Here is an 11,890-nt window from a genome sequence, read left to right on the forward strand (position 1 = left end):
GTAGTATTTTGAGTATATATTTAACCATTTCTTCATTGATCCTTTCGCGTATGGTTTTAAGTGACATTAAATAATAATAAATATATCTGAAAATGTAAATGTACCATGGAATACTCCTGTCCTTAACAGCAATATTACTTTTGACCCGTAAGATACTCGCTCTAGAAAGTTCATATTTCATTGATATATATGGTTTAAAATTGTATTGGCGACAAGACGTCTAAACATGTCTAAACATCTCACCAATAATTTTTATACCAGCCCCCTTGAGCCACGAAATGTTTGTGTTTAAATATTATTCAATTTAAAATTAGGTATATTATCTGTTAAATAAAATTAGTCGCAACGTGGCTACCAGTGTGATCGAAATGGATTTCAAATTAAGCGTATGTTACATATTTTTATTATATATTCTTTTAACTTATTTTAATGTATATTACGTTATTTAATAATATTAATTGTACCCCTATGACGGTGTGATGCTGAACTTAGTTTTAGTATTTGAAATCGGCGGTTACATGTCTACACTATAAGCTTTGTAGACAAAGCTGGAACAGAAACCACCAAACTTCTGATAGGGGATATGTTTTGCAAGACTTCTGCATATTGTATCTAAGTTCAAGTATTTGTGAACACATCTTAGAAGGCATTTCTTTAACTGTATTAGGTACTCTGAATTATATTCCTTCGTCTGCAAATAGAGTCGCGATCCCTAATCCTAGAAGTACTTGGGGTTTACCTATTAGTTTATTATTATTTGTTTTATTATCAAGTTTCCTCGAGGTAATGCATACTTTAATAAGATTTGCCATATAAGAGAGCGGTTGTGCACACAAACTAGTTAAAAACTCCATTAAGTTTATATTTTACTGACCGTTACCTAACACCCTTAGTTTTTCAATATTATATATGAAGTGTGTTGTTTGCGGAATCGTTTGCTGTTGTTTCATGTTTCTGGTTTGTGATTGTTTGTGTTTGTGTTCTGTGTCTTTGGCTTTGACTCTGTGCCATTAAATGGGGTTTATGGATAAACTTTCCACTACTGTTCTTGTTTTCTGTAGTATTTCATATAAATATTTGTATATTTAACGTAAACAGAAAATGACATAACAGTTTGTAATGACTAGATTATCGCTTGTGTAGATATCAAAGGGACATGGTGTTTCTGGATTTTTCTATGTTGATACAGAGGGAAATATAGTGCCACGGCCCTGTACGTTGTGTGGCTTCGAGTCTAGGTAGTAACAAAGGCACATATAGCCCAATATAATGTCTAAATTCAAGAACATGTCGATACATATGGAAGAATAGCACACTACCACTGCATATAGTGTCCTGATTTCAAGCGTTGTAGATACTAAGGAACGTAAAGCGCCATAATGTGTTTAGATTCTACTATGTGGGGATAAATATGGAATGTAAAAGACAATACCACTGCATTCATGGGTAGTCTAGTTAGCGCAGTGGTTAGTGCACTCGCTTCTCACCAAGGAGAACCGAGTTCGATTCCCGGCAAGGGCGCATGTGAGTTTGGCTTGTTGTTACCAAGTTGGACAAGTGGGTATCCTCCAGGTACTCCGGTTTCCCCCACAACACAAGACCAAACTCTCGCTCGCGCAATATCGTGTCAGCCAGATAGATAAATTTAAGTTGCAAAAGCTTGTTTCACAATCGTTGTAAAATAAATAAGATAAAACCTAAAGACAAATGCATATAGTGCCTTGATTCAAGTCTATGTAGATCCCAGGGGAGGTATAGTGTCTGTATAATGCATACTATGTCAAGATGCTAGTATTTGGATATGGACGGTCTTTAGTGCCTGACGAATGCATACTGTTTCTAGATGCCGCATAAGTCAGGCCTCATTCGAAATGTGGTATAGATGGGTTATATAGTGCCAGACTTCTGCTTTGTGTTTCTAGATTCGAGTGTATTCAGTTTATATTAGGGATATAGTGCCATAAGTGTACATGTTGTGTCTAGAATCGAGTTAATGTGGTATATATTAGACATATAAATATAGTGCCAGACATCTCCATGCTGTGTCTAAATTCGAGTGTGTGTCACAAAGATTGTATATAGAGTGCCAGAATTCATGTTGTGTCTAATTTTGATGTGGTATAGATTGGACATATAGTGCCAGACTTTTGCATGCTGTGTCTATATTCGAGTGTATGTGGTATAGATTGGACATATAGTGCCAGACTTTTGGATGCTGTGTCTATATTCGAGTGTATGTGGTATATATTGGACATATAGTGCCAGACTTTTGCATGCTGTGTCTATATTCGAGTGTATGTGGTATGGATTGGACATATAGTGCCAGACTTTTGCATGCTGTGTCTATATTCGAGTGTATGTGGTATGGATTGGACATATAGTGCCAGACTTTTGCATGCTGTGTCTATATTCGAGTGTATGTGGTATAGATTGGACATATAGTGCCAGACTTTTGCATGCTGTGTCTATATTCGAGTGTATGTGGTATGGATTGGACATATAGTGCCAGACTTTTGCATGCTGTGTCTATATTCGTGTGTTTGTGGTATAGAATGGACATAAAGTGCCACAATTCTGCATGTTGTGTCTAGATACGATAGAATGTGGTATGGTTTGGACAAATAGTGCCAGACGTCTGTGTATGTATTTGTCTGGATTAGAGTGTATGTGTGATTAATGGGACGTATAGTGCAATACCTCTGTATTTTATGACAGTTTTAACAGTCTGTTATATTACCATTCAGTATTCACTCTCATTTGGGACGTTTTTGCTTGCGAATGTGGAGACAAGCCATTGCTAAGCATGCGCTTAAGATTTGAACATCTTAGAGAGATAAACATTGATCGATGATCAATAATGAAGTACTTGTCTAAAATACTATTGCTGATCATTAAGATCAATGAATAATGTTTTTATCTAATCAAACAGAATGAGTTGGCCATATCATTTATATGGTGGCACTAAAACAGAGCAATTGTATTCCAGTAAATTGTTTTTCAAGTGTTTTAAGAGTTTGTATCACCGTTCACTGTTAATGAAAAATATACATTTTTTAGGAACAAGACAGCATATTTTCTCTCTAAATATGCTCTGATGATGTTACAGTTTTACGAATATTTTTTCAGTATTTGCAGCTGGCCGTTCTGGCAGGATGCATTCTGTTGTTTATTCCGGTACAGGGAAGACACCGAGGAGAGACCAGGTCAAGATGTGCCTTTTACCGAGAGAACTACATGAGATTGATGCAGAACTTTGGTGAGCTTACACTGGTGCTTTTTAACCTAAGGTACTTAATTTCAACCGCATAAATAACTCAATTCGAAGAAAATAAATTTATCAACATTTCGAAGAAATTAATAATATGAAAACAGTGTAATAAACCTTGTTAGTTTGCCCCCAGGCAAAGTTTCATTTCACATAATTCATTGAAACGTATTTAATTTTGTAAAAACAAAATATGACATACGTTTCCTTATAACATTGAAATTTATTACAAATGAGAAAAGTTGTACCAATATATTGGCTTAAATAAATTGTGAGTGTTTCTTGGTTTCAAGCTATCTTCACAGTATGTGCAATTTGTCTTGCACATTTTCCAGAACGATAAAAAGCCTCCAATAAACCTGTCATGCTCCGCTTCACAACAGCCCTTGAAACGCTCGTCGTTCTGTATACATGCGGGTTCATATTTTGTAAATGTTAATCGGTAAACAACGTTTAATACACGTTGAACGAACCAATATTCATAAACCAACCACGCGGACAGTAATGGGCTTTGGGGTCAAAGCCGGTCAAACGGTTTGTCTTTCGGCACCAGATGAGTTGTTTAAAGTATTTCCCTCACCGTCTGGTGTCACCCGTACGACAATAACACGTTCAGTAATTAAACCAACGGAATGAAAACAACCTCTATTTGTCAAATGCAAGTAATTGCTGCCCCTTCCAACGTGTGCTCCGCAGTCGTCCATACATGTCTGCACCATACGTGCATACCGCCATGCAAAACTGATAGAGAGCATCGTATTTCATTCGCCAAGAGTTATTTTACCTGAAAAATTGGGTATCAGTAAAACATCTTAGTTTATTTTAGTGCAAACTATGGTCACTTTGCAATGTATGTTAAGTAGACTTGTCTTCTTTGTGATTAGGGTTTTGCCTGGATTTGTAAGGAAATATCTTTTAGGGCGCTGTTCGGAGAAATTCGTGTGCAGAAAATTGCCCGAAGATCGCACGTGTGAGCTCCAGTGCATTCCCAAATCACAGAGATGTGATGGATCACCGCAATGCCCCTTACAGGACGACGAAGAAACATGCCGTATGCCAATAACTTGTATATTTTCAAGCTAATATTAAGTATACAGTTTGCATCAATGAATACGAAATGTCATTACATTAACTGAGGACATTCAGTCAAAAGTAAAGTTTGCAATTATTGAGATGTTGCTAAATGAATCATTTGAACATCTTAAAAGCTGTTGTCGTTTAGCTACATCTAACAAGAAGGTTATTGACTGTTCAAACACAAAAATGTTTGAACAGTTATCAAGAAGTAAACAAAAATTATTAAATCACCATAATTTGATTTGATTTTAAACGGGGTTGATGTTTAAACTTTTTGCTACTGAGCTAACAGTTTTTTACAAAAGTAAATATGGATTTTTTAGTTTTATATTGTCAGGATAGTTGGTTTTATTTTAGCGTCTGCTTTATACATATTCTTTAACCAAAGTTATTATACTAACATTTTGTAAGTAGGTTTGGAAAAATGGAACTTTAACACTTAATAGAGAATCAATTGCTTTGGCTTTTGAAGGCATCTACTAACTATCTGTTTACTGCTCGCGTAGATTTATAACAATTATGAATTACGAATTGTTACGCTTTATTTACAATTGGTTAATGGACTAACTCGTAATTATTTGTAGCAGCACGTAAATAGGTCGTAACAAGCACGTTAAAACTTTAATTAACAATAACAATCCGTAAAACGGTCGTAAAATGCCCGTAGTTGTCCGTGACAGCACTTGACAAATTGTGAAATTTTGCCGCGTTATATAACTCGTACTGATCCGTAAAAAGCTCGTAATAACTCGTAAGGATTAATTAATCCGTGCGATCTGTAAGGACTGTGTATGTGATTTTAGTCGTTGAATTTTCGTTAAATGAAATAATCGTTAAATGAAATGATCGTTAAATGAAATGATCGTTAAATGAAATGATCGTTAAATGAAATGATCGTAGTGTCATACTTTGTTATATTACTACATATGAGAGTGAATTTAACTTAAGTCAGTATTTAAAATGAACACAACAATGAGTAAATAAGATGTGCTGCCATTTGTAACGTTCAGATAACCTCCAGAACGTCGCCAATCGTAAACCCTGAATGTGCAGAATCCATTCCTGATTAAAATACTTTAATAGGCGATGTCGATATTGTATGACACCAATGAAATTGGATATTGTAATTACCTTTCTATTGTATACAGATTTTTAAAAAATCAACACTTTTTCTTAAAAAGGTATATATTGTTTGTCAGAGAAATTTAATTATATAGTCTATTTTATGTTTTATACATTAAAGAGCGCTAATACTTAAAATGAATGAATATTTTAGTATCTTATCAACACAAAATATAGTATTTTGGCAACAGTACATGGTGACAGTTATGTTAAACGCCGGTAGCTAATTTTGTAAGTATTCGTTATATACAGCGGTTGTGATAAAATTGATTATAACTTAAGGTTTATCTCTACCTTTTAGTTTTTATTATTCAAATATTTTAACAACACTGTTTGTTGGGTATTGAATAACGTATATGTCATACCATAAGTGTATTTAATCAGTTGGTCTTTTTTAGCCATGGTCACTTCTTGCAAATAAATCAAATACTGGAAAAATGAATAAAATTAAGAATGTATTTGATAAAACTATGGTTGGATCGATGTTACTCTCAAATGCAGTTTTTATGTAATTAGAGTGACCGGGTGGCTTGTTGATCACTTTATATTTATCAATCAGGACTTTAATTGTAAACGCATTTTGACATATTGGCGACTTAAACACTAATACGACATTGCAATACTAAATAAAAAGATAGATAGTTTACAGTTTTGTGCATTTTGCAATTAGATATGTTAACGACATAATATATTTCAAATTATCGATTTGATCTTTTAGCGACTATATGCGAGCCTGGATCCCTGCTGTGTCCCAGCGGCAAATGTGCTCCTGTATGTGACGGACCAGCTCAATGTGACGGACAGGGAGACGGAAACGATGATGAGAGGAAATGTCGTAAGATTCTACATGTGCTGAAAAATGCTAGGCGACTATTAGTATGATAAGAAGAAATGAGAGATTCAAATTTATGAGTGTTTTGACTCCCCGTTTGCCGAGCATAAAGTTGTCGACTGCAATAGTTAATAGATGCGCTGTTGTATTAGTTTAACACGAATGTGATACGATTGAAGACACTAGTTTTAACACGATGGTCTTGGTAAACAGTATGGCGATTAACCGTTGCAGCCGATGCCGTGAGTGGCATTCATGGTGGTTAACATATAATGGCTTTTATTCCTTTTATTCCACAGTCTCTATCAAACCAAAACTTTTGTTTTCATACGATGATTTTAGTTTGTGCTTCGAAGAATCTCTTCTCATGAACGTGTTGATGCATGTGTAAATACATGTAATACAATGAATTTGATGTAGATTGACTATTCGTTCAACGTCTATTAAGTGATAATGTATATAGAACACATAAAATACATTTAATATGACTTAAGTGAACTTTAGTGAACTCTAAAATTCAAATTTTTATCCTGATCATGCATTGGAGATATTTAAATATTCTTTGATATGTCTGCTGCCGTACATCCAAACCAAGTATATGTTTTATACATTCTTATTCGTTTACGTAAGCGTTGGAGTATAGGTATTACTATAGGTCATACTTTGATCTTCCAGCTTGCCCGATGAATAAGATTCGCTGTCCTAGCGGCCAGTGTGCAGTCAAATGTGACGGAAATCCTGAGTGTGATGCGTCCCTGGATATGGCCATAGACGAACAAAACTGTCGTAAGTAAGCAAAAGTATTCTTTAATGTGTGTTCTGTTTGTTTAGTCTACGTTATCAGAATTATAACGTTTTCGATAGTTTCCCTATAAAAAACATGTATAACTTGTTATTTATCCATATACTTGCTTTACATCAGACTAAATGCAAACATGAGACGGATGCACTGACTATACACTATTTTATTTACCAGCCTGTTTGCCCGGCCAAACCAGATGTCTGAACGGGACGTGCGTCGCTCCATGTAACACCGATTCTGAGTGTCAAAATGGCGAGGACGAAGCTATGTGTATGCGTAACATTTGTTATAGATGTATACATCATTTCGTTATCGATTCAGTGTATAAAGACATATTTACCAAGACTAAGAAATTCATTGGCTTATTCCAGCACTGTTCAAGTTTGACCATAGTTTTAACTGTCAGCAATTGAAATAATATGTCTAATACCTTTCTTAAAAATTTTACTCCAATTTAGAAAACATATATGGAGGTAAAAAACAAACATTCAGTATAACCTTTTTGTAACATGATAATTCACTTGAGAAGGAGAATGTCAATCAGATTCACTTGAGAAGGAGAATGTCAATCAGGTACCTGTCCAAGTGGATTCTTCACGTGCTCGGACAAGTCCTGTGTAAGACCATGTGACCAAAACCCCGAATGCGCCGACCAGAGCGACGAAGGTAAATACTCATTAATAATAAGTGTTTTCACAACATTTACAACACAAGATACCTATGTTTTAAATGGGGATATAAGTACACAATTCACACTAATTGATTACGCTCTCGTTTTCCCATTTGTGTCCGTTTGGAATCAATAAGCCACGGAGTAGAAGCTAATATCAAGAGATGATTTATATAAGCGCTACGGTTTCTGGTTAAAGACAATAATATCCCTGTTAATGCATATTAACTGTAAACGGTAAGTGCGTCATGTACACATACAGGGAAATCAGTCACCGGTTAATTGAAGCCATGATCGATGATTCGTACAGATGGAGCGTTTAAGCATACTGGGACCTTCTTGAGTCGTTTCCTACGATAGTTTTGCAATTACATAAATAATAGAAACTTAGATTACTGGTGTGTTACAACAGTTACCATAACTGATAAGTATCATCAGATCACTCTAGAACTTAGAGTAATGGAACGTATCTTCAGCTACCCTTTAAACTTAGAGTACTAATATTGAACATCAGCTTTCAACTTAAAATACTGGTACATATCATCGGCTAACCCTAGAATTAAGATTACTTGTAGGTATATTCAGCTACCGCTAGAAATTAGATTACAGACACGAACCATCAGTTTCCTCTAGATGCTAGATTACTGGATAGTATCACCAGTCCCTTCTATGACTTACTGGTTCATATGATTAGTTACTATTATATCTTAGATAACTTGAATATCAGTAAGGCGTTTTTTACGATTTTGTAGAAATAATCAGGGCCAAGAATTGCTCCAACCCGGGACTTATTGCTTATAAATAAATTCGAATATGACTACATTATTGCGTTAGTCTAAATACTTACCATACAAAGAAATTATATAGAGGTAATTGTTTTAACTTATTCATCTCTTGTCTCTAAGGATAATGATTAACCCTCCGTTTCTTCAGCATGTGATAATGAGAATTAAACCCTGTCTCCATTAAGTTCCGAATTCCTCTTTCATTTTCCTCAAAACCTTTGTTACAATATACCTACCAAGCAGTGGGAGAACTGGCACACTTGTGCAGATGGTTTGTATAATAACTCGATAAAAATATCCGTTTTCCCTTTGCGCGAGAGGAAGGCAATTCATTTGAAAGAACGTTTTCATGGCTTTTCAGTTTTCGACAAATATACAGCCCTTTTTCACGATTAAGTTTTAATGCAACTATACATCTAAATGAGATTTACCTCAACAATTATTTATGTCGCAAAGACGACTTTTTTAAATATGCATTTTCATATTTTAGACCCCAACATGTGCTACGGGGGTATCTGCAGGCTGAACGCTGTCAACGACGGATGTTCGATTTTTTCTAATGAAGCAGCGTGAGTCATGTAGGGTAAAGATGCATAAATAAACATCAATATGATCAACAGGCGTATAATACTACCATGTGCTAAATTAAAGTGAATATCTTATCAAATGGGATTTTTCTTTCTTGTACCTTTTATAGGCCTTATTCAACTAATCATTGTTAAATGATGACATAAAAAATCAGCTTCAAATTTCAATTTCTTAGTGACTTGAAAAGTTGACTTGTTTGAGCACTAGAACATCGAAATCCCTGACCCATCTCATATACAAATTTTTGTAGAGAGAGTAGTTTTATGCTGGGGTGACCGGAATGCTCGTAGGAAACCCATTGTACGGCATGGTGACAACCAACAAAACTCACATACGCCAAGGCCGGACATCGAACGGAATGTGTCTTAGTGAATTGTGAGTGTGCTTGTTTCTGCGCTTACCGGACAAGCTAATCTCAACTGCCCTTACTATTGTCTTAGTCTCAATGATTGATACTTTAATTCCTATAGAAACTGGAAATGATTGACGCTTTTTGTTTTATAGAATATGTTTCGGCGATGGATCAGGCGCGTGCAATCCATTGAGAGGCTTGGTTAAACGACAGAATAAAGATGTTTGTTTGTGTGTGAGTAGTGGAAACGACATTGGACCAGACGTGTGTCGTCGTCTAGGCTACAGGTGTGTGTGGTGATGGAATACAATAATATTTTACTGTTTTAAAAGGAGATACACCTGTTATTCCGGCTTGATCTATTCATTTGCATGGGATGTCTATATCTGGTCTGTATTTTTTCAAATTCATGTCAAGTCCTTATTTCAATCAGTGAACACAACATACATAGAAAATGAGGGATAGAATATTACAAACATAACCACAGACTGAATTCTCATTATCGCACGTCAAACGTAACGGGGTAATTCTACGAAGGCAACCGAGTAGACTCAATTAATCATACACACATTCGAACACATTTTAACCTCCTAAACATCATTGTTTAAAGAATATTATATTTGATCATGCTGAATCAACTGAACACTTTTTCTTTCGCTGTAAAATCTATCACCAGTAGAGCCGTCTCTGTCTTTGAAATATACAACTCAATCACAATCCAAACTCTCTTACATGGAAATACACATTATGATCAAACAAATCGAACCATTTCGGGTTCACAAGTTCATATCCTCCACAAAACGTTTTTTTAACTTATTCGAAGCCTACTCGGAATTCGCTTGATTTAGAGTAAAGCCGAGTTAACACACCGATACTATCATATGTATACTGTCAATCATACCAACACTAACTAAAATATTATCAATTGCCACCTCTTGAATCTACAGGAGTACACAGATAGGGTATAAGGCACATCTTTATAATACAGACGGGCTTGAAACTACACAGGGACACATATTTGATATGAGGATGGTCTTGAAACTACCGACACACACATATTTGTACTTAGGCACATCTTCATAACAATGATAGACTTGAAACACACGTGACACACATATTTCGTATGAGACTCACCTAGATAACAAGTATTGTCTTAAAACTACAGGGACATACACATTGAGTATGAGACACATCTTCAAAACAATGATGAACTGGAACATTTAGGGATACACACGTTGGGTATGACTCACACCTTAATAACAAAGATGGACTTGAAACTAACGGGACACACACACTTGGCATAAAACACACCTTAAAAAACGATAACTGGCTTGAAGCTACAGCGACACACTCATGGGGTATGAGGCACACTTTGATAACAAGGATGGGATGGAAACTATTAGGACACACACATTTGGTATTAGGCTAACCTTAATAGCAAAAGTGGATCTGAAACTTCAGGGACTTACACAAACATTTGGTATGGGGCAACTCATAATAACAAAGATTGGCGTGAAACTTCAGGGACATAGAAGGTGGGTATGAGGCAAATATTATTAACAACGATGGACGTTAAACTTCAGGGACATCGAAGTTGGGTATAAGGCAAATTTTAATAATAAAGATGGGCTTTACGGACATACAAGTAGGGTATGAAGCACAGCTTAAAAACTTGGATCGGCTTAGAACTACAGGGACACACACGCGTGGTATTTAGACACACCTAAATAACAAAAATGGACTCACGTTGGGTATGAGCCAAACCTTAACAATACCGATGGGCTTTGTTCTTCGATTCAATTATACTTCGTATATTTCATTTACGATGTAACAAAATCATTCTTTTATACACAGCACTGGCACGCAAGAAGCAGCCGTTGATATCAGTTCATGTGGTTTTAAACTTAACTGTAAAACCTCGCCACTGTTGGATGAGTGTAGTGGACCGCCTGTTGAATGTAACCAACCCGCCGAATTCGTCGCTCAAGTTGTGTGTGAGCCATGATAAATACATTTGCAAGTTATCATAGTGCTAACAACATAGGGTGTGTGCCATATTTTGAGTGATAGTCTCATTTATTTGTTAACATAAAGAAGTTATTTGTTTGTTTCAGTGTAAAAACGTAATATATTTCACCGACTGAGCACTTAAATTTGTATTCAATGATAACGTTTATTTTTCACTCGATTTTTAGCGAATATATATTATGAACATCTACTTTCATTATGCATCTTTGTTTAAACTTATAGCATTAAATGCACGAAAGCACCTTTTAATTAAACTTGGCATGAATACATGATCAAATTACTACACCGCCATTTATTGAATGAAAATCTTGATGGTCAAAAGTGTAAGCAAGTAATTTGTGGATAAACATTGGATAAAAATGTTCCTAG

At 35.5% G+C, this 11,890-nt stretch overlaps 1 protein-coding gene across 1 annotated transcript; it reads left to right on the forward strand.

Annotated features, from left to right (window-relative positions):
* The first annotated feature begins 340 nt into the window (after nucleotides 1–340).
* On the forward strand, nucleotides 341–9,793 carry LOC128220089 (very low-density lipoprotein receptor-like). Its single transcript, XM_052928347.1, has 9 exons — nucleotides 341–386; nucleotides 3,127–3,256; nucleotides 4,185–4,316; nucleotides 6,183–6,299; nucleotides 6,972–7,082; nucleotides 7,273–7,368; nucleotides 7,672–7,764; nucleotides 9,044–9,122; nucleotides 9,646–9,793. The coding sequence occupies exons 1-9, from the start codon at nucleotides 369–371 to the stop codon at nucleotides 9,791–9,793; spliced, it is 924 nt and encodes a 307-aa protein (XP_052784307.1). The 5' UTR covers nucleotides 341–368.
* Nucleotides 9,794–11,890: the final 2,097 nt, after the last annotated feature.

Source organism: Mya arenaria, chromosome 15, assembly GCF_026914265.1.
Source record: "Mya arenaria isolate MELC-2E11 chromosome 15, ASM2691426v1".
NCBI lineage: Eukaryota > Metazoa > Mollusca > Bivalvia > Myida > Myidae > Mya > Mya arenaria.

What these genes read in the sequence shown, in the direction of transcription:
- LOC128220089 (XM_052928347.1), top strand. An exon ending in GGACGACGAAGAAACATGCC is followed by an intron (nt 4,317 to 6,182) that starts GTATGCCAATAA and finishes TTGATCTTTTAG; the next exon opens with CGACTATATGCGAGCCTGGA. An exon ending in TGGCGAGGACGAAGCTATGT is followed by an intron (nt 7,369 to 7,671) that starts GTATGCGTAACA and finishes AATGTCAATCAG; the next exon opens with GTACCTGTCCAAGTGGATTC.